The 27,878-nt window shown below is 45.4% G+C and overlaps 30 protein-coding genes across 30 annotated transcripts; 17 read left to right on the forward strand and 13 right to left on the reverse strand.

Moving 5' to 3' along the window:
* Window positions 1–16: 16 nt before the first annotated feature.
* On the reverse strand, window positions 17–1,111 carry ECU05_1360 (uncharacterized protein; the record flags this gene model as incomplete). Its single annotated transcript, NM_001041345.2, has 1 exon — window positions 17–1,111. The coding sequence occupies one exon, from the start codon at window positions 1,109–1,111 to the stop codon at window positions 17–19; it is 1,095 nt and encodes a 364-aa protein (NP_597479.2).
* Window positions 1,112–1,184: 73 nt separating this feature from the next.
* On the forward strand, window positions 1,185–2,405 carry ECU05_1370 (zinc metalloprotease; the record flags this gene model as incomplete). The annotated part of the gene is made up of 1 exon (NM_001041346.1): window positions 1,185–2,405. The coding sequence occupies one exon, from the start codon at window positions 1,185–1,187 to the stop codon at window positions 2,403–2,405; it is 1,221 nt and encodes a 406-aa protein (NP_597480.1).
* A 28-nt stretch (window positions 2,406–2,433) lies between these two features.
* ECU05_1380 (uncharacterized protein) lies at window positions 2,434–3,024 on the forward strand (the record flags this gene model as incomplete). Its single annotated transcript, NM_001041347.2, has 1 exon — window positions 2,434–3,024. The coding sequence occupies one exon, from the start codon at window positions 2,434–2,436 to the stop codon at window positions 3,022–3,024; it is 591 nt and encodes a 196-aa protein (NP_597481.2).
* Window positions 3,025–3,084: 60 nt separating this feature from the next.
* On the forward strand, window positions 3,085–4,299 carry ECU05_1390 (uncharacterized protein; the record flags this gene model as incomplete). The annotated part of the gene is made up of 1 exon (NM_001041348.1): window positions 3,085–4,299. The coding sequence occupies one exon, from the start codon at window positions 3,085–3,087 to the stop codon at window positions 4,297–4,299; it is 1,215 nt and encodes a 404-aa protein (NP_597482.1).
* Window positions 4,300–4,381: 82 nt separating this feature from the next.
* On the forward strand, window positions 4,382–5,080 carry ECU05_1400 (proteasome core particle subunit alpha 5; the record flags this gene model as incomplete). The annotated part of the gene is made up of 1 exon (NM_001041349.1): window positions 4,382–5,080. One exon carries the CDS (start codon window positions 4,382–4,384, stop codon window positions 5,078–5,080), a length of 699 nt encoding a protein of 232 aa, NP_597483.1.
* A 17-nt stretch (window positions 5,081–5,097) lies between these two features.
* ECU05_1410 (uncharacterized protein) lies at window positions 5,098–6,027 on the reverse strand (the record flags this gene model as incomplete). The annotated part of the gene is made up of 1 exon (NM_001041350.1): window positions 5,098–6,027. One exon carries the CDS (start codon window positions 6,025–6,027, stop codon window positions 5,098–5,100), a length of 930 nt encoding a protein of 309 aa, NP_597484.1.
* Window positions 6,028–6,181: 154 nt separating this feature from the next.
* ECU05_1420 (uncharacterized protein) lies at window positions 6,182–7,141 on the forward strand (the record flags this gene model as incomplete). Its single annotated transcript, NM_001041351.1, has 1 exon — window positions 6,182–7,141. The coding sequence occupies one exon, from the start codon at window positions 6,182–6,184 to the stop codon at window positions 7,139–7,141; it is 960 nt and encodes a 319-aa protein (NP_597485.1).
* A 74-nt stretch (window positions 7,142–7,215) lies between these two features.
* ECU05_1430 (uncharacterized protein) lies at window positions 7,216–7,794 on the reverse strand (the record flags this gene model as incomplete). The annotated part of the gene is made up of 1 exon (NM_001041352.1): window positions 7,216–7,794. One exon carries the CDS (start codon window positions 7,792–7,794, stop codon window positions 7,216–7,218), a length of 579 nt encoding a protein of 192 aa, NP_597486.1.
* A 179-nt stretch (window positions 7,795–7,973) lies between these two features.
* ECU05_1440 (uncharacterized protein) lies at window positions 7,974–8,879 on the forward strand (the record flags this gene model as incomplete). Its single annotated transcript, NM_001041353.1, has 1 exon — window positions 7,974–8,879. One exon carries the CDS (start codon window positions 7,974–7,976, stop codon window positions 8,877–8,879), a length of 906 nt encoding a protein of 301 aa, NP_597487.1.
* Window positions 8,880–8,912: 33 nt separating this feature from the next.
* On the reverse strand, window positions 8,913–9,251 carry ECU05_1450 (uncharacterized protein; the record flags this gene model as incomplete). The annotated part of the gene is made up of 1 exon (NM_001041354.1): window positions 8,913–9,251. The coding sequence occupies one exon, from the start codon at window positions 9,249–9,251 to the stop codon at window positions 8,913–8,915; it is 339 nt and encodes a 112-aa protein (NP_597488.1).
* A 66-nt stretch (window positions 9,252–9,317) lies between these two features.
* On the reverse strand, window positions 9,318–10,502 carry ECU05_1460 (uncharacterized protein; the record flags this gene model as incomplete). Its single annotated transcript, NM_001041355.1, has 1 exon — window positions 9,318–10,502. One exon carries the CDS (start codon window positions 10,500–10,502, stop codon window positions 9,318–9,320), a length of 1,185 nt encoding a protein of 394 aa, NP_597489.1.
* Window positions 10,503–10,628: 126 nt separating this feature from the next.
* Window positions 10,629–11,315, reverse strand: ECU05_1470 (uncharacterized protein; the record flags this gene model as incomplete). Its single annotated transcript, NM_001041356.1, has 1 exon — window positions 10,629–11,315. The coding sequence occupies one exon, from the start codon at window positions 11,313–11,315 to the stop codon at window positions 10,629–10,631; it is 687 nt and encodes a 228-aa protein (NP_597490.1).
* ECU05_1480 (uncharacterized protein) lies at window positions 11,314–11,805 on the forward strand (the record flags this gene model as incomplete). Its single annotated transcript, NM_001041357.1, has 1 exon — window positions 11,314–11,805. The coding sequence occupies one exon, from the start codon at window positions 11,314–11,316 to the stop codon at window positions 11,803–11,805; it is 492 nt and encodes a 163-aa protein (NP_597491.1).
* An 89-nt stretch (window positions 11,806–11,894) lies between these two features.
* Window positions 11,895–12,221, forward strand: ECU05_1490 (ribosomal 60S subunit protein L30; the record flags this gene model as incomplete). Its single annotated transcript, NM_001041358.1, has 1 exon — window positions 11,895–12,221. The coding sequence occupies one exon, from the start codon at window positions 11,895–11,897 to the stop codon at window positions 12,219–12,221; it is 327 nt and encodes a 108-aa protein (NP_597492.1).
* Window positions 12,222–12,284: 63 nt separating this feature from the next.
* ECU05_1495 (uncharacterized protein) lies at window positions 12,285–12,512 on the forward strand (the record flags this gene model as incomplete). Its single annotated transcript, NM_001415639.1, has 1 exon — window positions 12,285–12,512. One exon carries the CDS (start codon window positions 12,285–12,287, stop codon window positions 12,510–12,512), a length of 228 nt encoding a protein of 75 aa, NP_001402567.1.
* Window positions 12,513–12,600: 88 nt separating this feature from the next.
* Window positions 12,601–13,908, forward strand: ECU05_1500 (uncharacterized protein; the record flags this gene model as incomplete). The annotated part of the gene is made up of 1 exon (NM_001041359.1): window positions 12,601–13,908. The coding sequence occupies one exon, from the start codon at window positions 12,601–12,603 to the stop codon at window positions 13,906–13,908; it is 1,308 nt and encodes a 435-aa protein (NP_597493.1).
* Window positions 13,909–14,031: 123 nt separating this feature from the next.
* Window positions 14,032–14,991, reverse strand: ECU05_1510 (casein kinase 2 catalytic subunit CKA2; the record flags this gene model as incomplete). Its single annotated transcript, NM_001041360.1, has 1 exon — window positions 14,032–14,991. One exon carries the CDS (start codon window positions 14,989–14,991, stop codon window positions 14,032–14,034), a length of 960 nt encoding a protein of 319 aa, NP_597494.1.
* Window positions 14,992–15,085: 94 nt separating this feature from the next.
* Window positions 15,086–15,958, reverse strand: ECU05_1520 (uncharacterized protein; the record flags this gene model as incomplete). Its single annotated transcript, NM_001041361.2, has 1 exon — window positions 15,086–15,958. One exon carries the CDS (start codon window positions 15,956–15,958, stop codon window positions 15,086–15,088), a length of 873 nt encoding a protein of 290 aa, NP_597495.2.
* Window positions 15,959–16,043: 85 nt separating this feature from the next.
* On the forward strand, window positions 16,044–17,750 carry ECU05_1530 (uncharacterized protein; the record flags this gene model as incomplete). The annotated part of the gene is made up of 1 exon (NM_001041362.1): window positions 16,044–17,750. One exon carries the CDS (start codon window positions 16,044–16,046, stop codon window positions 17,748–17,750), a length of 1,707 nt encoding a protein of 568 aa, NP_597496.1.
* Window positions 17,751–17,777: 27 nt separating this feature from the next.
* Window positions 17,778–18,908, reverse strand: ECU05_1540 (PCI domain-containing protein; the record flags this gene model as incomplete). Its single annotated transcript, NM_001041363.1, has 1 exon — window positions 17,778–18,908. One exon carries the CDS (start codon window positions 18,906–18,908, stop codon window positions 17,778–17,780), a length of 1,131 nt encoding a protein of 376 aa, NP_597497.1.
* Window positions 18,909–19,240: 332 nt separating this feature from the next.
* On the forward strand, window positions 19,241–19,801 carry ECU05_1550 (uncharacterized protein; the record flags this gene model as incomplete). Its single annotated transcript, NM_001041364.2, has 1 exon — window positions 19,241–19,801. One exon carries the CDS (start codon window positions 19,241–19,243, stop codon window positions 19,799–19,801), a length of 561 nt encoding a protein of 186 aa, NP_597498.2.
* A 72-nt stretch (window positions 19,802–19,873) lies between these two features.
* On the forward strand, window positions 19,874–20,203 carry ECU05_1560 (uncharacterized protein; the record flags this gene model as incomplete). The annotated part of the gene is made up of 1 exon (NM_001041365.1): window positions 19,874–20,203. One exon carries the CDS (start codon window positions 19,874–19,876, stop codon window positions 20,201–20,203), a length of 330 nt encoding a protein of 109 aa, NP_597499.1.
* Window positions 19,880–20,299, reverse strand: ECU05_1570 (uncharacterized protein; the record flags this gene model as incomplete). The annotated part of the gene is made up of 1 exon (NM_001041366.2): window positions 19,880–20,299. One exon carries the CDS (start codon window positions 20,297–20,299, stop codon window positions 19,880–19,882), a length of 420 nt encoding a protein of 139 aa, NP_597500.2.
* A 163-nt stretch (window positions 20,300–20,462) lies between these two features.
* Window positions 20,463–20,846, forward strand: ECU05_1580 (uncharacterized protein; the record flags this gene model as incomplete). The annotated part of the gene is made up of 1 exon (NM_001041367.2): window positions 20,463–20,846. The coding sequence occupies one exon, from the start codon at window positions 20,463–20,465 to the stop codon at window positions 20,844–20,846; it is 384 nt and encodes a 127-aa protein (NP_597501.2).
* A 105-nt stretch (window positions 20,847–20,951) lies between these two features.
* Window positions 20,952–21,578, forward strand: ECU05_1590 (uncharacterized protein; the record flags this gene model as incomplete). Its single annotated transcript, NM_001041368.1, has 1 exon — window positions 20,952–21,578. The coding sequence occupies one exon, from the start codon at window positions 20,952–20,954 to the stop codon at window positions 21,576–21,578; it is 627 nt and encodes a 208-aa protein (NP_597502.1).
* Window positions 21,579–21,711: 133 nt separating this feature from the next.
* ECU05_1600 (uncharacterized protein) lies at window positions 21,712–22,587 on the forward strand (the record flags this gene model as incomplete). The annotated part of the gene is made up of 1 exon (NM_001041369.2): window positions 21,712–22,587. The coding sequence occupies one exon, from the start codon at window positions 21,712–21,714 to the stop codon at window positions 22,585–22,587; it is 876 nt and encodes a 291-aa protein (NP_597503.2).
* A 287-nt stretch (window positions 22,588–22,874) lies between these two features.
* On the reverse strand, window positions 22,875–23,675 carry ECU05_1610 (uncharacterized protein; the record flags this gene model as incomplete). Its single annotated transcript, NM_001041370.1, has 1 exon — window positions 22,875–23,675. One exon carries the CDS (start codon window positions 23,673–23,675, stop codon window positions 22,875–22,877), a length of 801 nt encoding a protein of 266 aa, NP_597504.1.
* An 84-nt stretch (window positions 23,676–23,759) lies between these two features.
* On the reverse strand, window positions 23,760–24,065 carry ECU05_1630 (uncharacterized protein; the record flags this gene model as incomplete). Its single annotated transcript, NM_001041372.1, has 1 exon — window positions 23,760–24,065. The coding sequence occupies one exon, from the start codon at window positions 24,063–24,065 to the stop codon at window positions 23,760–23,762; it is 306 nt and encodes a 101-aa protein (NP_597506.1).
* Window positions 24,066–25,275: 1,210 nt separating this feature from the next.
* On the reverse strand, window positions 25,276–26,082 carry ECU05_1640 (uncharacterized protein; the record flags this gene model as incomplete). Its single annotated transcript, NM_001041373.1, has 1 exon — window positions 25,276–26,082. One exon carries the CDS (start codon window positions 26,080–26,082, stop codon window positions 25,276–25,278), a length of 807 nt encoding a protein of 268 aa, NP_597507.1.
* A 488-nt stretch (window positions 26,083–26,570) lies between these two features.
* On the forward strand, window positions 26,571–26,921 carry ECU05_1650 (uncharacterized protein; the record flags this gene model as incomplete). The annotated part of the gene is made up of 1 exon (NM_001041374.1): window positions 26,571–26,921. The coding sequence occupies one exon, from the start codon at window positions 26,571–26,573 to the stop codon at window positions 26,919–26,921; it is 351 nt and encodes a 116-aa protein (NP_597508.1).
* Between the last annotated feature and the right edge of the window lie 957 nt (window positions 26,922–27,878).

Below are 27,878 nucleotides of genomic sequence, written 5' to 3' on the forward strand. Positions count from 1 at the left end.
AGCTCGAAAAATGTTTTTACTTGCTGAAGGACTGGGAATCTCCATGAACCACCTCATTGAACACATATCCCGGGGATACCTTACAGTTGATCAGGGTGCTCCCATCAAGAATAGTTGCCCCCATCCCAACTATCGATCCTTCAATGTGCGATCCATGTCCAATCGAAACGTTGTCCATCACAATCGAGGATATTATCTTTGACTCCTCACCAATGTCGCATCCACTTCCAATTATCGAGTCGAGAAGTAGTACGTTGCCTGTCCTTGTATTATCTCCAACCACGTTGCTCAAGTCCTTGAGGTTGTACTTCTTCACATAGTCCTTTATAAACTTTGCATTCGACTCGCTTGTCTTCAACTTCTTATCGATGCTAATCGCATGCCTCTTCAGCAGAGTATTCACCCATAAATAGTTGCTAATCGTCCTTATCTGATAAACATAACTCTTTGCAGGTCTATGGATCCCAACTGGGTTCACTAGGGCAAGGTCTTTCACAATGTCGGGTAGGAGCCCGTGCTTGAAGCTAAAGCAGCTGGAGCTAAACATCTTGAACAGGGATGTTTTGAACATATAGAGCTGGAGAACATCAAGATCTTTCGTCAGGGTTAGTCCTTTCTTCAGCAGGTGAAATGGAATCTCTTCATTGCTGTCGCTTGAGTAAAACACCAGTTCGTCACCTCTGTATCCCAGAATGGACACTTCCGATGTGGCATTCCCCAGAATAACCATGAACATCTTCTTAGTACCGAAGTAATTGGATGCCATCGCTTGAATGTCCATATTGGTCACAATGTCTCCCTTGCACACGAGAACATCTTCAGATGCTATCATCGGGTATATACTTAAAAGAGATGCCACGGTTCCGTCATAAGTGTCGATTCCCACATACTCCACAGGCACGTCGATGTTGTCTCCTATGGCATTCATAAGATCATCCTTCTCTTCATTCAGGCCAACCACAAAGAACTTTTTTGAAACGGTTGAAAGGGATCTCATCGTGTGCAGAATCATCGGGCTGTTCATGATTGGGAGACAGGCCTTTGAGAACCTCTCGTTCACTATTGGAAACAGCTCAGTCCCAGGACCTATCAAAATGATTATTTCAAACATAGAAATAGGGGATGCAAAATGCATGCAATTGGCTTCCCCACGACTAAGTCAAAAGAAGAACTAGCTCCTGTAGATGTGCAGGAAAATCAAGGGAGCATTCTTCCTATTCTTTCTGGTGAGGCTGGCGGCAGTAGCCTGGGAAGTCAGATTTCTACATCTCTATTCAAGGGAGCTAGAGAAAGGAGAGCTATGGTTTGGGCCCGACACATGCACGGGAAAGATAGCCGCTGGCACAGAGTCATTTGCTAAGGACCAGCTCAAAGCCTCCAACCTTAAGCTCTCTAATATATCTAAAGAGATAAAGGCCCTCGTGCTACATGCAATGGTCATACTGACAATGCTCACCAGTAAAATTCGAAAAAAGATGGGAAGGCTGTCAAAGTCACTAAGGATTCTCAATCCGGAAATAACGCTGTTGCTGCTTTTAACCTCCGCCATTACCTCGATAGAAAAGCTGTGCGGCACAAAGCTTACATTGGAGGAGTGCATATGCAGCCTGAAATATATAGAGTATCCCCTTAATATGGTGGCTCTTCTTTTTATAGAGCTGCCATTTTACATATGTCTTGTGATGAAGCTTTTTGAATTTCTAAAGGGAAAGTTTATTATAGTGCTTTACATCATCTTTGTGGCGGGCAACATATTAAACACCCTTTGGAGCGGGCACGTAGACAAGAGCAAGCTGGCCAAGGTTCCTCTTGAGGTGTTTCCGGAAAAGCTACAGGAGATGCTTAAGTCTGAGGGGCTAGAGGACTCTGTTTATAGAGCCAAGAGCTCGAAGGAGAAGAAAAATGCATCTCTGATCGGACTGGGTAGCTTTAAAAGGATTGAGATATATGGAGACTTTACCAAGAACGTAGAAGAATTGTATCCTGTTTCGTTCCATGAGGTGGGGCATTCGATAGATAACATCATATTGAAAAGAAAGATTCTCATGCATGCAATGGTAATCTGTGAAGTATTGGCATTCACGGCGATCTACGCAAAGGGAAGCAAGGCTTTTGGGGTTTCAGACATGTCCTCGGAGGCGTTTGCTCTAATGGTGTTTATCATGTACCTGGCGCTTGGAAGAGCCCTGTTCCTCACGTTTTCCAATGTTTATGCCCAGCGCTCAGAACTGTTTGCAGACGAAGTTGCCAGGATCAATGGATATGGAGATGGACTTTCCCAGGCACTATTTGATATGGCCTTGGAGCACAACACAACCATAGATTCAACGTACCTGTTCAATGCAATAACATCACTGCATCCTATTGTTAGAGAAAGAATTGACAGGTGCGGATGTCTTTCGTAGACAAATGGCTCTGTCGCAACCCCTGAAAATGGAGGTTTTGGATCATAACGACGCATTTGAAGAACTTAAAGAATACGATGTGGTTGTGGGATATGAAAGCGAGAGTAACGAGCTGTGCAACATGTTGCGAAACGCGGGTGTTGATTATGTCGAAGTGAATCTGGGAGAGTCCGAGAGGCTTAAGGCGGAGTTTATGAAGCACTTTAACGTGTCCAAGCTCCCCGTCCTCATAATCAAAGGATCTCCAGTTTCCGGTGATCCAAGTGATAAAATCAGGGAATATGCCGAGGAAAGAGAAGGAGATATTCTAAGAAGGATTCAGAGCACCGTTGATCCCAAAAGAGTTACTCTCTTCATCAAAGGGTCCCCAGAAAATCCAAAATGTGGATTTACAAAGACTCTTATGGACATCCTGTACAGTGCAGGAGTAACAAAAGACCAAATAGTGTACTTTGATATTCTGTCCGATGAGGATGTTAGGAGAAAGCTGAAGGAGATAAACAGCTGGCCCACATTCCCGCAGGTATACATTGGAGGTCGATTTATAGGAGGATTGGATGTCGTCCGGAAGATGTCTGAAAAAGGTGAACTCAGGAGGGAGATACAGGAAATAATCTGAAAATAAAGCCTGTTGTTTATATTCCTGATATGTATCAAAAGAAAGTCAACAAACAAAGAGATGAAGCGCTTTTCGAGGGGGATGTTCTATACATTCTTTCTGCTAACATACCTGACCCAGACAATCGAGCTTTTGAATGTGTTTATCATCAGAAACTACTTGGATTCCGGGGAAACGGGGCTTGAAGAAGGACTGGTAACAAACGAAATGGCAAAGAGCGACCGAAAGTATATTCCTAACATCAGAAAAGCAATAGGAAAAAGAAGTACGGAGCTGTTTGAAGATATGCTGATACACACCATGCATTTCGTCGCCAGCACTCTGTTTTTTACGAGGGCGGGAAGGTTCTTCGGGATGAAGATTCTTAACGGGGTCTTTGGACAGTTTTTCGATATAGAATTGGCATTTCTTACGGTCGTAGTTTCAATGCTCTCGCTAGATGCATTCATAGAATATGTTGTGTGTGCGATATATAAAAACCCGTCCCTCGAGACGATTCTCCTGTGGTGTTTCTTTGCCGTTGTGTTTGCCATTCCGATCTGTATTCTTATTTCGATGAAGCTCCTCAGGATCTTTGGGATCAGCTTCATAGTCTCGTGCTACTTCTCCTACTTCATCATGGAGTTGTCTGAAATCTTCTCCATATCCGGCGTAGACCTTAGTAAGATGGAGAAGGTGCCGCCGGAAGTGTTTTCAGAGAACATCCAGAGACTCATGAGAGACAGGGGGCTTGAGGACTCAATCTATAGGGAAAAAAAACCTGGAAAGAGCCTCAATGCGGCCCTCATAGGAATCGGAAGTGCCGAGAGGATAGAGATTTATGGAAAGGTGGAGAAAATAGACAACGAGCAGCTGGAGTCGATACTCATCCACGAGGTGGGGCATTCCTGCCATAGAAGCCTGATGAAAAAGATATCAGTCTTTTTCATCATCCTGGGCCTCGAGATGCTGTTTCTGGTATTTTTGTATAAGAATGTAGCCGGGGAGTTTGTGTGCAATGGCATCTCGAAGCAGGGGTCGTTTATTGTGCTTATATGCCTTTACTTTGCATCTATCCGACCATGGCTGTTTGTGCTGTACAATCTCACGTCTCAAAATGCAGAAATGTATGCAGATCTTCTTACTAAGAAATATAACTATAACAAGAAGCTTGCAAACACTCTGTATAAGATCTCTGTGGACTCTTTTGACTTCCTTGCCCCATCCTGGCTATACAACACCCTGAACTCGCTTCATCCCAGCATAATGTCCAGGATTGAGTATCTAAGCAGCTGAGTATGCTGACTGCTAATTTTGGGCTGGGCGTACCCAGCCTAGGCGTTTTAGAATCTGATGAGTCTGTAAATGAGACCCCAGGATGGAGGACTTTAAGCAAAGTGTAAACACATACAGCTCTGAGGGAAGAATCCATCAGATTGAATATGCCATGAAGGCAATGAATCTGGGAACAACAACAATAGGAGTAAGAACCAAGGAGTTTGTGATACTATGTTCTGAGAAGAAGATATTGTCTACCTTGCAGAATCCCAAGAGTGTGGTAAAGCATTACAAGATCTACGATCATATTGTGCTTGGGTTTTCCGGGATAAGCGGCGACACAAAGACCATTGTGAAGCGGTCGCGAGACTTCTGCATTTCTCACACCCACATGTATGGAGAAAACATCAGCGTGGAAAGGCTCTTGAAATACCTGTCCAGCCTGAGCCTGAGGTTTGGCGAGGAGGATGAGGCCAAAATGATATTTCGAAGGCCCTTTGGCGTTTCGTTGATTATAGCAGGATTCGACACCGAACCCAGGCTGTATTCACTGGATCCGTCTGGGTCGTATATCAGTTACAAGGCAAAGGCCATAGGATCTGGACACGAGGTGGTTGAAGGCATACTTGAAAACGAGTACGAGGAATACAGTGGACTTGATCAGTCTCTGAGAAAAGTGCTTTGCACCCTATCTAAGGTGATGAAGGACAAGATTAGCAAGGATAATGTGGAGGTCGTTGTTGTTACTCAAGAAGAGTCCAAGTTTCTGACCCCCGAGGAAGTGTCGGTATATCTATGAAATGAATTTCTAGGAATCTACTTCTTTTTATTGCTTTTTCGCACTTTCTCCGGCATGGTATATATCTTCAGATATTCTTCCTTCCTGCTTTTTCTCACCCTCTTGCAGTATGAGGACTCAAACTTTACTTTCTTCTCACTGTAGTCCTCTCTATAGTATTTTTTGAGCTTGACAATCTGCTTAGTTAGAGAGCCCCTTCTCTTTAGCAGGTCAAACAAGGAGGGGCTGTAGGCCCTTTCTAAAATTGATTTGATCTCCTCGTTGGCTGGAAGGCATCTTCTCGCAAATTCCCTGAGATAGAATTCGTTGATCTTTGGATTTCTGTGAACCATGAGCCTCAGCGCCTCGGGAAGGTCTAGCTCATTGTATATGTACTCCAAGGACTTCAGACATAGCTTTTCCAGATACTTTCTGTTGCAATGGCTCTTAAACAGAGCAATCTTCAGGTCTCCGCATGATTTGTCTTTGCACTCTTTGTTGTTGTTACAGAACTCATTGAGAGCTTTTCTGAAATAGCTGAAGACATCGATGTTGAAGTGCATAAACAAATATTTCAATACACGGCTGTTTATCTCGTTGTATGCCTCTGATCGGCAGGAGACCTTTTCGTTCAGCGTCTTCTGGTGAATAAATATTTGTAGCGACAGGCATTCGATTGTTTGATCTCTGAAGTCTAAGGATGCAATCCTTTGGAGTGCTCCGCAATAGTCTTCAAAGTAGATGTAGTTGTATAGTATTTCGTGTGTGTAGACTGCCTTGCTTCCACCGGCTAGCTTATTTTGAAGAGCTTGGATGGCCTTGTCCTTCAGATTGGCCTTTCTATAAATGTCTGCTAACACCGAAGGGAATCTCTGCCGGATGTACTCTATCGTTTCCTTGTCCAATTGGCTTATGTCACAGTCAATTGCACCAAAGTGGACCAGGCATTTTTTTCCTATGGGGTTCATTAAGACGTCCAAGGGCCTTTGGGTTTGTGCAAAAATCTGTACGATTGGACTGGTTGGTTTGCGATTGCGGAAGCTTATTTATGGAATCGGCAGATATGGGAAAGAAGAGGCATTGGATGAGGTTTGAATATAAGGGAAATAAGAGCCGGCGCAAATGGACACCAGGATCAGGGTAGACCTCGACAAGGAGATGTATGAAGGAGGATCGGAGATAAGGGGAGCCATCGACATGAAAATGAGAAGTCCTCTTTGCATAGGTAGGATAAATCTGATTCTATCTAAGGTGGTAAAGCTAAGGGTACAGAAGGTCAGGAGAACAGAAAGTGACAATAACGACGAGATCGAAGAGACGTGCAGCGGATATAGGCACAAGTTTGAAGTTTATTCAAACGATGACCCCATGGGGGAAATCTCTAGTGGGCATCACAGGTTCCCATTCAGGTTCATGCTTCGGAAAGAGGACGAGGGGTCTTCGGAGATAAAGGGCGTTTACTTTGATGTTCTGTGCAACGTAAAAAGCACATACGATTTGTACGTGGAGGTCTATATACTAGGCATCCATAACCCGGTATATACTGCCAGGAAGGAGATCCAGGTGATAGATCCCATTACTGAGCTCCAGAGGTTCCATACAGCCATTGACGTGCTGTCACCAATCTGCTTCTTGAGCAAAAGATACAATATTTACTTTGAAACCAATAAGCAGCTCTACTACTCGGGAGATTATCTGGTTGTTGAAGCCTCCATACCATCGAGAAAGCCCAGAATCAAGAGTATGGAGTGCTTTATGTATGAAATACTTAATATCTCTGTCGAGGGACGAGAGATTTTGAGGACAAAGTATGTTGCTGGGGGAGAGGCTGAGCATCGAGATGGAGGCAGAGTACTTAGGGCATCCCTGAAGATACCGTCGGCAACAGCATCTACAGTGTCTGGCAATGACTTCAGCATGAAAGTGGTTTTATTTATGAATCTCAAGCTGTATAGAGGCACCCCTGTCAGGGTCAAGAAGTATATCCATGTTGTCAGGAAGAATATGGTTTATCCGGAAATCGACTGCATGGATGTTCTTGAGGGAGAAATATACCCAGAAAAGATACTTGTGCTGCCATGAGGATTTCTATGAGTCGGCATTGTCGGCAGGTAGGCCTTGTTGTTAGTAGAAGCCCTTAGTGTGCGCAGAAAGGCTCATAAATCTTTCCTGTTGCTCTTGTACGCTTTAACTTTCCTAGACCACTTTCGTTGTCTTAGCATGTGCGAGAATAAGAATATGAATCCTGGGATATATAATAGTGCAACCAGCACCACAAGATAGGAAAATATTTTTCCCAGCGAGTTGTATAGAGCCCTCAGGCAATACATTTCAAGTACGAATCCTATCGGAGACGTCAGCAAGAACAGGTTGTACCGGACTACTCTGACTGTGTTGGCCCTGAATGTGTAGAAGGCATATCTTACCAAGTCTGAGAGATACCAGCATGTTGTTATGACAGGAAATGTCCAGTTTATAATGCCGCAGTACCAGAAGACAACCCACATGATGAACATGCGGGATATTAGCTGCATCACGGTCGGAAGATACCTAGAATTACTCTTTTTTGCAGATATATTTGCAGCCTCCATCAAGAAAAACGTTTGGGAGAGTCCAGCCACTCTCAGATATCTTGGATCCATTGTCTTGTAGAATACCAAGCTGGCCAGAAGAGCTACTATGCAAACAATAAATCCGGCTGTGTTATATATCCTGATATAACTTGGACACGCCATTTCTGGGGGTGTTTTTAGAAATTGTCTGTGTTCTATTGGTGGCCTGGGCGGAGGTGTAGAAAGATATTCTGTGGTGCCGGCCTGGGGTGTAGAGCGTGTTCTGCAGAATTGGGCCTCAATGGCAGGCCGTCGGCATTTTTTGGTTTCCTAAATAAAATATTTTAAGTTTGCAAGCCCCAATGCAAATATTCATAGGAAAGATCCCGAATCATGTGAGCGAGGAGCAGATCAAAGAGTATTTTGGACAGTTTGGCGAAGTTACGGATGTAAGTCTGAAGGGGACATATGGCTTTCTTAACTTTGATTCCGAGGGTAGCATCACAAGAGTTCTGAACCAGAGGACCCATTCGATTGACGGGGCGCCCATATCTGTGGAAAGGGCCAATGGGCGAAAGAGACCTCTTGACGGTGAGTACCATGATAGATACATGGACATGGGAAGGGGGGGATATTCTCCGCACAGGGACTACAGGGGCTTCCGGAATGCACCTTATCCGCCTATGAGGTATGAAAGCAGGTCTCCAGGAAGGTATGACCCAAGATTTTCTGACAGATATGGAGGAAGATCCCCAGAGTACCGTGGCGATAGCTTCCGAATGGGAGATCCGCAAAGGAGCAGAGACTTCTGCGAGTATTGTAATGCATGCCCGATCCATGGAATGAGGGACATGATGGATTCGAGAAAGAGGCACCATATGTCAAGGGATCATCCAAACAATCATCTGAAGGTCGTCTTCGAGAACATTGCTCCCAACACAGCCATTGAGGATTTCAAGAACTTTGTACAAGACCATGGGTTTGAGCCTTCCTATGCAAGGCTTGGGTACAGCGGGAACCACGCTGTTTTTGAGTTTAAAAACATTGAAGACAAGGACAATGCCATGAAGAAGCTTGATGGAGCAGAGTTCAACGGGCACATTCTTAAGACAAGGTCCTATCTTTCTAAGGATGAGTACAAGAGCAGAGAAAGGGAAAGCCACATGAGAAGCGAGCTGCAGCCAACTGATAACGGAGAAGCAGAGCCACAGGGCACAACCACTGATATTTATGAAGGAATTGAGGATGCAAAAGCTGAAAACGATTAAAAGTCCTTGGATCACTTTACTAGGCGTGTGGGGTCATGGCCTTACTCCATGCATATTTTCAGCATTTCTGAGCAGTAACTTTTCTACCAATAGAGTATTTGTTCTGTAACTCTTTTTGCATGTTATGGTGTAGCTGGTGCTTCTGAGTAGCGGGGAGCTTGCATTTTCCTTGAGAAATATCCTGCTTCCTGCTCCAAAGTCTATTGGATCGACGAAATAAACAACTTTATGTCCAGATGCATTCTGAATCAGCGCCTTGTGCATGCCGTTGGCATCTTTGCCACCTGATTTCTGGGAAAGCAGCGACCTAGATATGCACAACACCCCGAGAACCTTGTATCCTCCCCTTTCCAGCAGAGTTGCATCGGTCATCGGAAGGGTTCCTGTGATGCTGTAGGAATTCTAAGGTGGGAAGGGGAGAAAGAAGCAGGTGCAGCCTCAGTCAGTATTTTTCTTACCTACCTGCGGAAGAAAGGGCCTTAAAGCTATCTGTACTGCTAAGCTGAAGGCAAGAAATACATGGCCGGCAAAGTACACGCTTCTCCAGACATACATAAGGTCTGAAACACTCAAGAGAAAGAAGGAGGCGGAGAAATATGTTGTAAGGATAAGCATTTGTATCCTGGACAGCACCCAGAAGAGAGACGGGAAGAAGCTCTGGAGTAATCTATTGTTTTCCTTCACAATCGGGATAGAGGCTGATAGGGAAAGGAACATTATCAAGTAGCATGGATTTATCCCATGCCACAGCGCAGAAATTGCAGACGTTCCGATGCTCGCCCAGAATATTGACTTTTCTTTCATCGGAACAAAGAAGCAGTTCTTCAACCAAACCCCGGTGCATACGTTCCAGTAGGTGCTAAGATCTTTCACGCTTGTTGCCAGCTCTACCTTCATGAAGTCAGCATTCAGAAGGTCTGGAAAGTTTTGGAACGCGAAGCACCCGTGGGAAAAGTGCCATGCAAAGTAGAATTTTATTCTGTTTCCTACCGTGAAGAGGTACAAATAGGCCCACCTCATTGGTAACAGAACGTCTTCTTCAAGAAGGTGGCTTCTTGGGATACTTATCCTTAAAACCTGAAAAAGAACCAGGAATCCAAGGGCCTTTAGAAAAGTTGCATATGGAGGCCTTTTTGGTCTTTCGTACTTGTTCTCCATGAAGCTTCTGAACGTTGGTGCTGGACCCAACATAAGGCCCGGTATGAACAATATATACGACAAGGCATCTTTTACGGTGTCTGTTCTTTTGTTATACTCCTTCCCAAGGTAGCACATCTTTATCGTCATTAGCATTAAGACCCCGGAGATGTCGAATGACCCGGAAATCCTTTCCTCGAAGAGAGCTCCGAATATTTTGTAGATGTAAAGTATTACGATGTTCAGAACAGTAAACATGTATGCAGATGTCTCCGTGTATCTGAGCAGGAAGGTATTTAGGGAGATTGATGCAAGTATGTATGCAGTATGCCTGTAATCAAAGGCTATGTAAAGGATCAGGACTGCAGATAACAGATTGTGAGTTCTTGTCCTGTTTCTCATGGTGTAGCTCACAAACAGTGTCAGAAGAAGAGAGGCAAGAAATCTCCGCTCCAAGTAGTTCACCTCTGAAAGTTTCTTTATCATCTCAAGTTAGAGACTCTTAGGGGTTTTTCAATTCAGGGGATGGTGTCTATAGGTCCGTGATTGACGTGGCAGATGATTGATGCTGTCAAAATGAAGTATCGGTTCAGAAAAATATGAAACAGGTGCCTATCCAACCAATTTACTGAGGTATTGGCGTAGCCTTGCCTTCTTTTCCGAAGGAAGGAAAATGGAGTCCATGTGCTTGATAAGGCTCTCTACACTCACCTCATCCAGGACTGACTCTTTCCACCGCTTCAGGAAGTTTGGCATGTCACTTCCTTCATCGCAGGTTAATAAGCAATAGAGTCCTATTTCTGTTGAGTCTCCTACAAAGTTATCCAGAGCCCATTTCTTAACTACTTGTGGATAAATGTCCATTCTGAGGTTGAAGTCTGGGCATTCCTTGATACTGTTCATGTAGCACAACACGTCTGCTGTGTCCTTGTAATTAATTTTTGCATATCCATTGTCTAGCCTTAGCAACTTCAGCTCCTTCTCTGCAAGCTTCATCTGGCGATCCCCTAAGTGGAAATGGCCTTTGACGTCGACTGCAGGAAGCAGATTCCATAGGGAGCTCGACGGAACGAAGCCAGAGATCTTTTCAAGGTCCAAGGGATTCTCGACAAGCTCCAGCATGTACTTGATCTCTATGTACTTGTTTCCTTTCTTCACTATGAAGGTATTGGATGGAGATATTCTTTTCACCGTGTATCCCTTGTCTGGAGACATGATATGCGCCTGCGCCGTTCCTACCAGCATAGACATTTCCTTATTGCCTGTTACAAGCAAATGTGTTTTTTCTTCTATCCCCATGGAGCATAGATTTTATGCCGACGACATTAAATCTGTTAGCGACGAGCTGAATGGGGCTAGATCTTCTCCCCAGAACGAGATTCTTGATGTGAAAAGCGACCTGCTGTCTGTGTATCTCATGAATCTTGTTCTGTACAAAGAGATGAGCGAAGAGGATAGAAGCGGAAGTCCGGTAGAGGAGATGCTGGCCAAGGTGACCATTCTTCTTGAGAAGATATGCTCTATGGAGCGCAAGGCCGAGGCCCTTGCCAGGACGCCGCAGGACTCGGAGGACAGGGGCGACAAGAGGGAGGAGAGCTCTGCAGAGGACGAGAAGAGAGTCATAACAGACAAGATGAAAAGAAACAGGTTTGTTAAAAAAAGAAAGGCAGAAGACAGAATACCAAGGCTCAAGTACAAGAACAAGGCCAGGAGACTTGCTGAAAGAGCAGAGGTCAAATGCGACAGAAACATAGATGCTAGCAAGCCCAGCTTCAATAAATTTGGCTAAAAACTCTGGTATGGTGTTCCAGGAGATGTTCTGGATCTCTTTGGTGGGGCAGTTGAGGTTTTATTCGAAAAAATTTGCCCTGGATAGAGATGAGGGGAAAGAGTAACAAAGGCGATAATGTCACGTCTTCGCTTTTGCTGGCAATGCGAACAGGAAAATATATTGTCGGGTTTAAGCGGGCCATCAAGTCTGTGATTATGAAGAAGGCCAAGTGCCTTGTTATTTCGTCGAACTTTCCATCTACAAAGAGGAAACTGCTTGAGTACTACAGCGTCTTGGCTGGAGGACTTCCGATTATTTTCCACAGTGCCAATAACGAGGAGCTGGGAAGCATCACCGAAAGAGGCCATAGACTGGGATGCATCTCCATTATTGACCAGGGTGAGGCTGAGCTGATACCTGCTAAGGGAGAATAAAAGCTATTTGATTGACTCTGTGTGTCGTTGAATTACTAGATTTTGAGCTTCTTGGCAGACCCCATGGGGCTTATAAGGCTGAAGTGCATTGATAGGATGTCGATATCGGTTCTAGTCACCATAGGAATCGACAGGACAATTAGAGAACTGAAAGAGGAGATATGCAGGCATATAGGAAAAGATGTCGAGCAGATCGTCCTCAAAAGGGGAAAGAGAGAGCTAGCTGATTGCATTGAGATTGATGCCTATGAACTCAAGAACGGGGAGTGCATAGAGATTGAGTATAGGTAGGGGTGGCAGCATGGCCGGCTGCTCGTACTAGTCTGTAGAAGAGAGCCTCTGCTGCAGCAGTAAAAGTAGAGATATTTTGAGCCCAGGAATGTCCAAAAAAATAGTAAGAGAAAGAATAAAGAATAGCAAAAAGATAGCAGAGGAAGCGCATAGGGATGTGACGAATTATGGGATCTTGAGGACAGAGACTTGCGGATATATAGAGGCGGATTCAGATGAAAAGACATACGAGGTGACACAGGACAAGATACGGAGGCATGTCAGTATCAAAGCATGCGAACAAGCATACAATCTAAGCTTTGAAAACGGGCCAATATACGCCAAGCACTCCAGAAATGGGGCATATATGCTTCTAAGAAACAGCAAAGGATACTTAGCATCGTTCAACACTAAGTCTATGAACCTGCAGTTTGAGATTGATGTAAACGAAAAGATATACGACGCTACATACCTTCACAACGAGCAGTTTATTGCGGTGGCCCAGAAGAATAATGTCTTTGTGTACGACGGCAATGGTATAGAGATGCACTGCGTCAGGGAAAACAGCGGAGTATTTAAAATGGAGTATTTGCCATACCATTATCTTTTGGTGGCCGCGTCTGATAAGGGCTTCCTGAGATACCAGGACATATCCACTGGGAAGATAGTTAGCCAGATTTATTTGAGGAATCGAGAAGTTACCTCCATGAAGCAAAATCCTATGAATGCAATTATACACACTGGTAATGTCAAAGGTGTAGTCAGTCTGTGGTCTCCAAACAGTAAGGAGTACCTGATGAAGATATTATGTCACAAAAGCACTGTTTCGAGTATTGAGATTGAAAGAGGCGGGAGATACATGATTACTACCGGAATGGACAACAGGGTCAACGTATGGGACCTAAGAAATACCTATAAGCATCTCAATACTCTGAGAACAAAGCATATTTTATCTGCAACGTCTTTGAGCCAGAAAAACATGCTAGCTCTATCCTACGGCGACAATGTCCATATATGGAAAGACTTTATCGACTCGAATTGTGGTGAGGCATTATACATGAAGCATAAGACAGGAATGCCCGTGTCAAGCGTCGATTTCTGCAATCACGAAGATATATTGTGCATTGGACACCTGGGTGGGATATCAAACATCATCGTTCCAGGATGTGGCGATCCTGTGTACGATTCCTACGAGGATTCTCCGTTCATGTCAAGAAAGATGAGGAAGGAGAAGGAAGTCAGAAGCTTGCTGGAAAAGATCCCATATGAGCTGATATCCATGGAGTCTAGGGTTGGGTGTATTTATAATGAGCCCAAAGTGGATAGGCCTAAGCAAGAATTTTCCAGGTACTTTGAAGGAGGACCGTCCATTAAAGGTGCTTTGAGCAGATTCTACACCAAACAGCGGTATAATTGATCAGACCATCTGACTGTGGCGTGATGTGTGTCTTGGCCAATGGACAGTAACTAGTGAATAAAGTAGGATAGTCTTCTCCAAGAGTTTAGTTTTTCGATGCCTTCAAGGCGGTAAAGGATCCAGTCATCTGGACTCAAAGAGAGGGTGTCTTAAGCACTCATCAGCAGTAGGCCTGTCTTGGTGGTCATATATTAGTATTTTTTCTAGCAGGTCTATTGCATTGGTGTATAAACCGGTCTTTCCAGGAGGAGTAAAGGAAGAAAGCAACACTCTCTCACCCACTCCCTCGTATTTTGGATTAAGAGGAGCCATTTTGTATTTTCTGACGTACTTTTTCAGATGAGTGTATCCTAGGATTCTGGCTATCTTGACCAGCTGGTCACTGTTGCTCTCCCCATGGAAAAAGGGCCTTTTCTTAAACACTAGCTCTGCCAAAACGCATCCAAACGACCAGATGTCAAGCGAATAGTCGTAATACGGGTAATCAACCAATAGCTCGGGGCCTTTGTAGTATCTACTTGCAACTCTGACGCTGTACTCTTTCTTTGGATGGTAAAACTCTGCAAGTCCCCAATCAATTATTTTAAGCTCTCTCCTGGCTTGGTTAATCACCATGTTCTGTGGCTTGATGTCCCTGTGAATTATTCCCATGCTATGGCAGTAACTTAGAGCGGAAAGAATTTGCCTGGAGTATTCAACGATGTCTTTGTAGCACAGCTTCTCAAATATTTTTGCATAGTCCTCATGCTCTATGTATTCAAAAATCAGGGAGTATATTTGGGATTCAGGGTCAACAACAACGTCCATCAATTTTATGATGTTCTTGTGTGAAAGATTCCTCAGTATTAGCACCTCCCGGCAGATCTTTGCTTTCCTTACGGGTTTAAGGGCTTTTATCACAATTTTCTCCCTGTCCTTGCGGCCTTCGAACACCTCCGAATACTTTCCCCGGCCCATGCGCTGATATATTTGGTATTTCTCTATGCTTCCAGTGGTTATGGTATAGCATTCATAGTTCCAGTACCTCTCATCCTTCTTTTCATTAACATCTGCGTTTGACCTTGCTACAGTTACAACAACCATAATGTTTCAGGGATCCCAGCTGGAAGCCCAAAGTTAAATTTCAATAAAAGCCATTTAATGCAAGATTAGCAATCAACAGATCCAAAGAATGGCCCTATTTCTTGGAGTACGAAGACTTGACTCTGAATACACCCTGCTGTCCTGTTAGGCATATCAGGGTTCCATCCTCGTGTATCAGCTGCCCCTCGCAGATGGCCTTGGAGTTTCTTATTCCTTTACACTTTACAATGTAATATATATACCCGTCATTAATGCTTTTCTCCAGATTCACAAAGTGTATCACATGATTCAAGGAAGTTAGCAAAGACAGGTCTTTAGAGAACAGTGTCAGGTTGGATGCCATGAGAGCAGTTTCAACAAGCAGTATGTCCGAAATCAGCGTGACAAGGGATGCTATTCCAATTACTTCTTCCTGCCTCTGCTTTATCTTAATGCGGATCTGCCTCATGTCCTTATTCTCAGTCCCCACATCAACATCTAGGACATTGAACATCATAAGCATATTGTCGTACAGAACCTGGAACTTTGCATTGACTTCTGCTTGGCTTGCAGAGCTATTCGTTAGGGATTTCGATATGTACTCTGCAAATGGAACAAAGGTGTCATCATAAATCCTGTATGGTGTCCCCTCGTAGTCATGGGCATTGTTGTCTGGCTTGCTGAAGCTGATATGCGCACTAGATACCAAGACATTGTTTTGATAGCAGTCCACCTGCCTCATATCCACGATACTTCCATTCTTTAGGTTCTTGACGGTATATTTGACCTTCTGGTCTGATTTGCACTTGTTGATAAATAAGATGCTCATTGTGTTTGGAACCGAGTCTTCTCCAACGGTTGAGAATGCAGATGCAAGAGATTGTGCTGCTATCTGTCCTCCAAATGCAGGGTACCCTGGCAATGGGGACCATAAATTGGATCCCTCAAAAACTCCACTGTCCAGCCTTACCATCTGGATGAATTCCATGGGGATTCCCATAGTAAGGTTTTTGTGGAAACTGAAGGTACAAATTACTATGGTTAATGCAAAGCAAAATTTTGCTCCTTAAGAAATGCCTCTGGAGAGAGAGCCATTAAAGGGAAAAGTATTTGTGTTTACTGGAGATATGAAAATCAGCAGAGATGATGCAAAGACGAAGGTGATGGTTCTTGGGGGGAGATGCACAGCGGTACCATCGTCAAAAACCACCTTTCTAGTTGCAGGCGACAACCCAGGGCCTTCGAAGATGCAGAAGGCAAAGGAGCTGGGAATAAAAGTACTAGACGAGGAAGAGTTTGATAGCCTAATTAAAGACACCTCAAAGGCTCTTGATGGTACGGCAGAGGTAGAGAAGAAGACAGAGAAGGCAGCCTCTAGAGACGAGTGTGGATCTGCTTCAAGCGGTGTGTGGAGCGAGAAGTACAGGCCTAGTAAGAGGGACGAGATAGTGGGGAATCAAGGGATCGTAAAACAGCTCGAGGATTATCTCCAGGGTCGCACCAAGTACAAGGCTGTTCTCCTGAGTGGGCAGCCTGGAATTGGAAAGACAACCACAGCACACGTTGTCTGCAAATCCCTTGGGCTTAACGTAATTGAATTCAATGCCAGCGACGTTAGAAGCAAGTTGGAAATAAGCAATAAGGTAAAGGCCTTTGTTAGCAGCCAGTCAATTCTTCGTCCAGGGTCATCCAAAAGTAAGGTTCTCATAATGGACGAAGTTGATGGAATGTCGAGTGATAGGGGAGGAATCCCGGAGCTCATCAGCATAGTTAAGGAAACAGTGGTGCCTATCATATGCATATGCAACGATCGCAACAACCCAAAGATAAGGACACTGTCAAGTTATTGCCTGGATCTAAGGTTTAGAAAACCGGATGCTAGGCAGATACTCTCAAGGGTCAAGCAGATATTGGATATGGAAGGAAAGAAAATCCCAGATGGACTGCTAAATGAAATAATATCAAGAGGAGCAGGAGACATAAGATATACTATTAGCATGGTACAGAGCATTGCACTTAGGAAGGCCCTTAATCTCAAAGTGGCTGAAAATCTTGTCAGAAAGAATGTGGTAAAAAACGTGTTTGATGTGGCGGGAGAGGTTTTCCAGAGAAGATCGATTTCAGAAAAAATCGATCTCTACTTCGAGGATTACTCTCTAATCCCGCTTTTCGTAAGCGAAAACATCCTAAAAACCTCCTTCAGAAGTGCAAGAGATCTTTCAGAGTGCTTTGACTCAATTAGCTTAGGAGATGTCGTGGAAAAGCTTATAAGAGGTGTCAGCCAGGACTGGAGTTTGGCACCACTCCATGCAGTGTACAGTGTTGTAGTCCCAACCAAAGGGAGGCACCTGATGAAGAAGCTAGAGTTTCCATCGTGGCTTGGACAGAACTCCAAACACTCAAAGGCAGAAAGGATTCTACACACCGTCTCCATGCATTCGTCATGTAAAATCCGAAACAATCCGGAGGAGCTGAGGAAATGCTCTTCAGGATTGATACTACAGAAGTATGCATACTATTTGAAAACACACTCCATCGATAAAGCAATAAGCAATATAGTTGATTATGATATGACTAAGGAGGACATCGTTGGGCTGGCTGAGATAATACCAGGAGGAGCAGATCTGTTCAAGGGAATAGAGCGCAAAGTAAAACTTCTTTTGGATAGAGAGTACAAGAAACTCAAAAGAAGGCTTCCATATATAGAAGCAGAGAAAATCAAGCACGACGACATAGAGGGCCAAAGCGAAGACGATGTAGATCTCCACCAAGAAGATTAAACTAGAATGGCGCCATACCCAAAGATTTTATTTGTCATGAACTTTTCTGACTTTTTCATAGCACAAAGGCTCGATGGCAGGATATCTCATATGCTCCTGGATGTAATTTGCCAATTGTATACAATCCCTGATGCCTATACCTATATCGGTCTTAGATTTATCTTCTCTCAAAGAATAGAAGATTCCATCGGCAACTTTCCCTTTTATCAACCCTTTTCGAATTGTCCTCTTGACCAGGTACTCAACTTCCCCGGAGTTAATGCCTAAGATATGTGCTATGTCCTCGTAGGATATTCGAGAGTACACAACACTTATCTTCCTTATTCCTTCCTGGATGACGTTTTGAGACAGTCTTTTTGCAACAAAGTATAGGCCCTGGGACATCAGCTCGTCCTTATTACTCTCCAAAGTCTCCTCGAATTTTTTTATATCGGCCCTTTTCACGGCGGATGCAAGCTTAAAGTATATTCTAAGGCTGGGCTTGCAAGGATACGGAATACTGTAGTCACTACTGAGCAGCATACACAAGATAACACGCTTTTCAGCGCCCAGAACCAAATCACGGTTGGTCGAGAGGATAACACATGTATGGAAGCATTTTAGAGCCGACTCGTAGTCTCCTTCCACCATGAATATTATTCCGTTGTAATAGTTGTATCTTGCCTGCTCAGAGGTTGTTACAATGGAATTATCAATCCTTTGGAATATTTTGTTCCCAATAAGCATATCCAGGAGGCAGTTGGTTATCACCGAAACTGTATATTCGTTCCCAAGCTCCTTGTTTGTAACAAGAAGGCTGAAGAGGGCAGAATTGTCCTGGCACTCGTTCTTCCTTGCAAGGTAAAGGAACTTCACAATAAGGCCAACAAAATAGTCGTAAACCCTCTTTTTCCCAATAAGATGGGACAGCAGGTTTTCATTGACTATCTTATCGATCTTCTTAAACTCCTTTCTCATGAAAAGAGCTCCAAGGATTACAGGGTATGCTGCAATCCTCTCAAGCTCGCTCTCAAGATTAAGGGAGTCGAGGGTTTCAGGCTTTATGTTTCTTATAAACGTGAACACCTGTCTTTCGTAGCGATCCATTGCTTCCTCTCTGTTGCTGCTAAGCTGACTCAACACATCGACCAATTCGGCAACACATTCCTTTTCGTCCATTCTAGAACAGGGTTTGTTTATAAATCAAATTCAAGGGGAAAAGGTGGCTGAAAGTTCAAATTTCTTAGCCGATGAATGCAAACAAGAGGATGCTTGGAAGTTTATCAGAATTTGCAAGTCCGAAGGCCTATCGTCCAAGATCAAAGAATCTGGTTACAAGGTATAATCACCAAGAGGAGATAGGCGATTTGAAATGTTGCTGAGCTTCTAGAGTACTGAAGTAGACCTGCCATTGAAGTATGCTAATTTTCATGTCATAGATTTCAATCGTTCATTGTAATTAATTATCTGTGACAGCCTAAAGTATAAAATAAGCACTGAAAATGCCCTTGATGAACGTGGAGTTATTGTGCTGCAGTGCTTTAGGAATAATGTTTTTAAGTTCAATCAATGGAGAGCTCAGCCCAGCTGACCAGATAAATGGTGTCAAGAGGGTTCTAGAAAATCCTGAGACAAAGAGAGGATTTCCTTACTTGGCTGCAGAGGCCAAAAGGCTTAGTAATTTATATGGCGAGAGTTGTTCATCTGTTCAAGAGGTTCTATCAGTGGAAGAAGGGAAAAAAGTGTCATTAGGAGAGGAAGAAAAGAATGACTTTAAATTTTTGGCTGAAAAGACTAAAGAGCTTCAGCAGAAATGGGAAGTCGTCTCTAAAGTTCTTGGGGATGGTGAGCTCTCGGAGGAAAGCATAAAGAGACTGATTTTGGACATCATCAACTTGGAAGCTGAGGTCATAAAATGCTCGGGAAGATTGAATGTGAACTATTTCCTTACTATCGAGTTCCTTCGTCGTCTTGATGAATGCCTCGAAAATGGAACAAGAGGGCTTAAGGAGCTGTTATCAGACCCGAATTTTATTTGCAGTATCGCGCCTAGATCAGTGGAAGAGGAATAGTTACCCACGAGGATATTAAACATGAAATGTCTTCGCTATTAATTCTTGGCTTTATTAACACTTTTAATTTATATGCGCCTACCCAAGACATTTACGAGATTCAAGTATCTCGAGAAACTCGACCTGAGCAACAATCTGTTTGAGGAGATACCAGAGGTGGTGGGAAGGATGCGGTGCCTTGAAAAGCTTGACATGAGAGGCAACAGGATACAGAGGGTGAGGAGGAGCGTTGCAGAAATGCTCTTCGACAGCGAGATGCTGGAGAAGATCGACCTGCGGGGGAATGAGCTGAGGAGGGAGAGCGACTCTGAGTGGGTTGGATGGGAGGAGCTCGAGGAGATGTTCAAGGACCAAGTGCTTCTGTCGCAGCTGGGAAGACCTGGGATTGACGATGTGGAGTGAGTCGAGAATGAGTTGGGCGAGCTTCTCGACAATGTGTCCATAAAGGGCATAATTGGAAGGTTCAAGGGATTTATATGGGTGGACAACTGGGGACATGCGAATACTGGGAATTGCTGGAATTATCGGGCTTCTCGGTGGGATGAGGGGGGCGATCCCCGTGCACCCGGAGAGTGATGTATCCTCACAGAGTGGAGGGGAGAGGACTGAGGGAAGGGCATATAGCAACATCAAGTCGAGTGCCAAGAGGGTCAGCCGGATCATGAAGTATGTGTGCGGGCCTGAGGTGGCAGACTTCATAAGGGAGTGCTCGGAAAGAGAAGCCGGCGGGGAAGTGGAGGAGATGTGCCAGAGGCTTGGGCTTGAGTATTTGGAGCTTGGGAGGAAGATAGCGGAGTTTGGGGAGGCGGCTGGAAACAGCGCCTGCAGCTTTGAGGTCCGGAAGAGGCTTGCGATTGAGGTGGTTGAGAGGTCGTTGAAGGTGAACGAGCTTTTGATGAGGATAGACATGGAGTTTGGATTCTGCGAGGAGGATCTGAAGAGTATTGACGAGGTCTGCAAGCACTGCCGCAACCAGGTTGGGCGGGAGCTTAGGTTCAGGAGCTACGACGACAAGGTTCGCAATCTTGATGTGATCTGCTATTAAAGGATGGTCTAGTGATTGTTCTATTTCGATTTTGGTGACCGGTAGGGTGTTGCATCCTGCTGGGGGTCTGGCGGGAATTATAATGCAAGCGACGGGGCTGGGCAAATGGACATGGGCATTCCTTGTTCACAGCTTGCCCGGAGGCTCCTGGGAAAGATGCTGTGCCGGAGGATCGAGGGAAGGACAACGAAGGGGATGATTGTTGAGACGGAGGCATACCTGGGGAAGGAGGACAAGGCGTGCCATTCGTACGGAGGGCGGAGAACCGAGAGGAACTCTGCGATGTACATGAAGGCCGGGACATGCTATGTGTATAGGATATACGGGAGATACGAGTGCTTCAACATCTCGTCTGTTGAGGCGGGGGCTGGCGTGCTTGTGCGGGCACTGGAGCCGCTGTGCGGGGTTTCGGAGATGAGGGAGCGGAGAGGAGGCAGGGTCAAGGACCGGGACATTGCAAACGGGCCGTCGAAGCTGTGCATTGCAATGGGAATAACGCGGAGGGAGATCGACAAGGAGTGGATTGCGGGGAGTGAGAAGATATGGCTGGAGGAGGGCCGGGAGGTTGCAGACCCGGAGATAGTTGCAGGGCGGAGGATTGGAATCAGAAACTGCGGAGAGTGGGAGGAGAAGAAGCTCCGGTTCTATATAAGGGACAACGAATTTGTCAGCTGCATCAGAAGAAGGGAGCTGGGCAACAGGAAGCACGGCTCCGTACAGCAGCTCCCTTGAACTGGCTGCTTACAGCTCGTGGTTGTCTCCAGGACAACGGGGGACCTGGAGCATGCTCGGATGGAATGGGCATGGGAGTCTTCACAGATATCCCTCTGGAGATGGATAAAATATGGCACCGAGCACCCCCAAAATGAATACGGTTGTCAATATTAGTAATGAAGGAAAAACTGAGGACCTGGAAAGTGTGAAGAGGCCTGTGATATACCCGGAGGAGGAAGAGAAGGCCGAGGAATCTGAGAGTTCGATCGACATTGATGCTCTGCTGATTCTTTCAACTGTTACTGTGTGGGCGTTTAGGCTTCTGTTTGAAAGGGCTCTTGGAAACCTTTTCTTCTATATTGTTGGATGGGGAAACCTAGGATATCTTGTCTACTCGACGATCAGGAGGCTGTTCTTGAAGTCTGAGGAGTCCAGGGACAAGGGACTCGATGTCAGTGACATTATGGCGATTATGTGCCTGCTTCTGCATCTCTTCATGTTCACTCTTCTTGTCTGCAACAGCTTTGTGTTTTCGGGGTCCATAGGAAATATAGCGGATGTCATTATTCGCAACCCGCTGGGGATTCTGATGGCATCTCGGAACTTCCTAGATTCACAGCAGATGATGGAATCGCAAAGAGCCTACTATGTTTCGCTCACTGTGGTGCAAATGGCTTTTGCAATAGTGTTAGCAGTGACGTTTGATTACGGGAATGATGCTGTTGCCCCACTTGAGCTACTCCGGGCTTTGCTGCTGCTGATGCTCGTTGGGACGACATTCTGTTATATTGAAGATGTTGTTATTCGCAATCTCAAGATATCGAAGGAGAAAGTCAAGAGGTTTAGATTGCTTGCGAAGATGATGCTCGTTATAGGGTGCACTACGGCTGGGTATTACATGATGGACAGAATGTTCAAGTTAGCAACGACGGAGATGGCATCGACCGTTCCAACACCGACAGCGCCGCGATACCCCTTAGCATCGACAGTGCCGCCATACACCTTGTTGGATGGTGAATATTGCTAAACAACAGTTTAGGAGTATCTCTTGTCTTTTTGGGTCTAGGATTAAAGGAAAGTGTGTGAAGCATACTGGTCTATATATATTTCTGGCGCGCTTGGAGAGGCGTTTCTTGTCTCCTCGATGCAGAGTGTGATGGGGAGATTAGTATTGTACCGGGGCTTTGGAGTAGACAGATCATGGCTGTAGGCCTACTGCTGTTATTGATCGGGGGGTATGCGTGAGGAGTCTCCTTTGCCAAGTACGGCTGTATGCTGGCAGATGGAAGACTGTACCGGTTTATTTAGGACATGCTAGTCGCTGGTTAGGGCTTCCCACTTGCTTTCGATGACGGCCCAGCACACTCGTGATATGAATACATACACGGATATAGTAAGGACGAGGATGAGAAGAAAGACAGCTACTCTCCATGCAGCAGCGGGTGGGGAGCTCTTTCTTGGGAGGAGGCGCTCCTTGAACGACCTTACAAGAACGAGGATAAAGGAAGGAATGGCAAAGTAGGGGAGGTATTCGTAATCTTCTAGTGGAGAAGTCTTATGCAGTATTACAAGGCACAGGAATATCAGCAAGTCGATGGGGATGTCAGGCCCGGAATCGACGAACTGGAATGTGGCGAAGTTGCAGGAGATGGACAGAAGACAGGTGGACGACAGGAGCAAGGAGGGGAAGAGCATGGAGCAGATGGTTAGGGCCTCATTGTCGTCCCACTCGTCAGCAGTAAACAGAATGAGTGAACAGATGGAAATGACAAAAAACACAGCAAGGAGAGCATTGAGGGCGAGACAGAGTGCTCGGTACAGTCCGGAGGATGACCTGCAGCTTGATCCCCAGTTGCTGGAGAGCAGAAGAAAGTGCTGTGCCGCGGAATATGAGAAGGGGAAGACTAGTGTAGTGAACCTGAGAAGGATGTTTCCATCGAAGCCGTCTTCCCTGTGTGTGAAGAATACAAACACTGGGAACACGGTGGACATGGCCAGAAGGATGCTGTTGATGGTTCCTCTCCGCCGTGTCTCTGGTGGTTTGTCCTTATTCTCTTGGTGCTTGCTGGTTGTGTGTAGCTTTTGGACGTTTAGGATTCCCAGGATGGTGTCCATAGGAGGGTAAAGGAGGAAAGAGGATATGGACTTAATAGGAGAACGGGTTGATGCCAGTGATGGAGTCGACACCCCTAGAGTTGTTTAGTGGATGGCCTTTGGATTTGGGCAATGGAACGTTGTGGTCAACGAGTGTGGTTGCTGGATCTTGGGATGGCTATTTATTGGGGTGTTCTGAAGGGATCTCTTCCGCATGACTCTGATGAAGATTGAGCACTCCTGTGCTGTGAGTGAGTATGCAAGCACGGTAAGGGCGAGACGGACAAAGACAGCCACTCTCCACATTGTATGTCCACTCTTTGGGTGGACAGCTTCTGAGGAATGGCATCCTCGGAGCGATCTTGCTGCGGTGGTGGCAAGAGAGATGAAGGCGGAGTAGGGGAGAGGCATGGATTCTTCGAACAAGAACCTCGGGGCTACTGCATCACATACCAGTATCGGCAGGCCAATAAGGATGTCGATGCAGGTGTCTGTGAACTGGAGCGATGTTGCAGGGTGTGGATAGTATATAGGCTCGAGACACAGAAGGGGAGGGGGAAACGGCGCAGTGGACCAGGGCCTCGTTGTCGTCCCACTCGTCAGCAGCGAATGCAATGACTGAAAGGATAGGGAAGCAGCAAAGATGGCAAGAAGGATATTGAGAGTGAAGCAGAGAGCCTCGCGGAGTCGGTCTGGTGGTCTGAGGCCTGCCTTTCAGTTCTCATAGAGGAGGGGAAGATTCCGTGCCAATGATACAGGTAAGGAAGAAATAGGGTTGTGAGCTTTGGAAAGGGGCTTTTTGTTGAAGCGGATGTTTCCAAATGTGTAGTACATAGAGATAGGAAGTGTGAAGGATATGGACAAGACAGGGCCGTTTCGGATTATCTTGCAGTTTGTCGATTCATGTGTGCTTAACTCTGGGATGGCAGTTGGGATGCCTTCGGTCTGTTTATTTGAGGAAATGAAAGGAAGGTGTTATATGTGAACATACTGGTTGGGCACCAGGATACTAGTATTAGAGGTTATGGGATATGGTGTATTCTTGATGGTGAGAACCCGAAGAAGTGGAGGAGGGGTTTGGTGAGGCAAGTGACGTTGAGAAGATAGATGAGGATGAAGAGTGCCAGGATGCGGACAAGTTTATGTATCCTCCGGGAGTAAGGCTGAAACAGTGAAAGACACAGAGACATTCCAGGTAGTGTGGGGGAAGCCCTCTGACACCTCTGAAGTTCTCTGTCGTCTTACGATTCAGCGCAGGCAATGTGCGATCTGAGTGGTGTTGTTTGTTGATGAATAAAGCAGGTGTTGTTATGCTTATGTTTTGTTCTCCACTGCACGTCCTCTGATGCAGTAGTCGATCTCTTCTGGCTTGTTTTTCTAGCGGATGTTTGTGATATCCATTATACGCTTTATGCTGATTTATGGATACATGCATTGGCGTAAGATTGACGAGGTGCTTGTGGACAGAGCAGCAGGGAATTGTTCGTTTGGTGGTTTTTGATGGAAGGGCGCTTTCTAGGTTGTTGAATAAGTGGAAGTGATTATCCGGAGAAGCTATGGGTCGGTATAGCACAGATGGATGGGCAAGGAAAGTGTGGGGACAAGGATAGCTACTCTCCCGTTATAGTAGGCTGAGAATTCTGTCTGGGCGGAGGACGGGAGCGGTGTTTGAATAGAAGACTGTCCTGCTTAGATAGTCATAGAGGGAGATCACAAATACACGTGCCATAAGTGTATAGATAAAGATGGAAAGGATGAGGATGAAAACAAAGATAGCCGTTCTCCATGGTGCAGTAGGCAGGGCATTCTTTTCAGATGGGAAGCACTTCTCCTTGAACAATCGGATCAGGATAAGTATGGGAAATAAGATTGCAGGGAGAAGGTGGTACTCTGATTCCTTACACACAAGCACGAAGCTTACTGCAGGGCATAGTAGTATCGACATGCCGATAGGGACGTTGATACCAGTGTCTGTGAATCCGATCCGTCCTGGAACAAGGCAGCAGGAGGTGGAGAGGAGATAGACGGATGGCATGAAAAAAGAGGGAAGGATGATGGAACAGTAGTATGAATCATCGCCTTCCCATTCATCAAAGGGGAACGCAATGATTGAAAGAATGGAGATGGTGGCGAATGTAAGAAGCAGGAGATTGAGGGTGTAGTAGGATATGCTGTGCAGAATACCCTCTGGCTTGTTGCTCCTGTTCCAGCTGGTGTGGACCAGAAAAAGATGGTGGGCTGCTGAATATGAAAGGGGGAGAAGCAGTGTGATGAATTTGAGGAAAGGGTTCTCTTCGAAACGATCTTTGCCGAAGATGAGGTAGATAAGGGCTGGGAATGCAATTGACACGAGCGGAGGAAGGCCTTTGAGAGCTGGGCTCCAGCGAAGGCGGTTCTCGGTGTGTTGTTGTGGGCTGAAGGTGTTCATATGGGTACGGGATGAGATGGATATGTTGGTGTGATGGGAGATTGATTCCAGTGTTAAGGTGTGGTGATCTGCAGAGTTGGAGATGTTATGGGAAAAGAAGACCCAGAGGCTTGGTGAGAAATCCAGGGGAGTTGACTTTGTTGTTGGTAGGGAGTTCTAGAAGAATGATGGCCCCATTTATTTTTCATAGGGATGGGGTTGTTGCATTCCCAGCCGCAAGATATCAGGATGCAGGCGAAGGTGAAAAGGAGTATGTCGAAAAAGTTGTTGAGCTATTAATGCTGGTGTGGCGTTTGATAGTAGGATGTATGTGCGTGGAGGTAGTAGTTGGATCATAGATTTGATGAGAAAAGTTTTTGAGATGGCCGTTCTCAGGGATCCTGATCCTGCTTCTCTGTATAAGGGGGCCAGGAGAAGATCTGGGATTCGGATGATGGACCTGGTGATGGAGGTATTTAAGCAAAGTCTGGAGGAGAGATGAAGACGGAATGAGCCTTATTATGGAGGCGCATTCAGAGCATCTATGCTTAAGAATGATAAGGTTGAATGCGGATGAGATGGAGGAGCCACTGCTTCACTATATGAGCTACGAAAGACTGGTGAATACATACGAGAGATACAAGAGTATAGGCATTGTAGCAGAGATAGCCAAGCGAGTGTTCGTAGAAACAAGGATATTGATGACGAAAGTATCAACAGCGCAGTGCATGAAACCAGGGAGAGAGAAGAGATGGAAAGGAAGTGTGCGGAGGAGGTCATTAGAAAACTTCCGACTTCGGGGTGGCATTCAATGGTATTCTCACGCATGCCGGGGCATGGCGATTGGATTGCAGAACTGATCAATATGGTCTTTGAAGGAACCTTTCCCAAGAACTTCGATGCTCTTGAACTGTACAAGAAAGACAGAGCCAAGGGTAGAGATGGAATGAAGCTTGCGGACTTAGTGGTGAGGGTATTCAATTGTAATGCTAGCATGATGGATGGGCTTGGGAAATGTCTTATCGATCAGGCGGAAGAATAGAGTATCAGGTGAGATGCCTGAGGAAGAAGAGAGGAGCGGGGGAAAGCATTGAATGAAATAAAGAGCATGGGGAGACTCTGCAGACTAAGGAATGGGAGGATTAGACAATTAAGGTGCAGTAAAGGCATGCAGTGCGTGTGATTTTTGGGGAAAGTCGGAAGATCGAACAAGCTTTGTTCCAGCAGCATACCTGAAAACTTTACATTTTGAAATGCTGGGGCAGAAAGGTGTGAACATCCCATTGTTTAGGCATTTGAATCACGAGATGCTGATAGGTGCTTGTGATAGATATGGGTTGCATCAGAGATGGTGCTATATCATGAAAGGGTTCTACGGTGGGGGAACCTGAGAAGATTAAGGGGGAGTAGGCCAACTGAAGTGGGAAAATGGAGAGAAAGGCCCATCGAAGAGATTAGGGAGCAGAAGGAACTGGGTGGTATATCGGGGGTGATAGAGTTCCTCAGGCGTGAAGACGCTGGTAGTTTTTTCATGCGTACAGGAGAGTATATGAAAGATGGGGTGAGGCGGTGGAGGTTGGCAGCAATTGCAGAGCTTAGATGAAGAGGAACTGAGACTGGGAATAGTAGAGATTGGAATTTACACGAACAAGGATGGGTATCTATCATTTGATGTTCAGACCATCCAACACAAAAAGAGCTGGAGAAGTCATGGGCTCAGCGTTCAGAAAAGTAGATGGTGCAGATGTGGAAGACAGCACAAATGATTCATTGCATATGCCTGGGCTTTCGTGTCCAAGAAACATAAAGTTTGAAGT

Source organism: Encephalitozoon cuniculi, chromosome V (genome assembly GCF_000091225.2).
Source record: "Encephalitozoon cuniculi GB-M1 chromosome V, complete sequence".
NCBI classification, from domain to species: Eukaryota; Fungi; Microsporidia; family Unikaryonidae; genus Encephalitozoon; species Encephalitozoon cuniculi.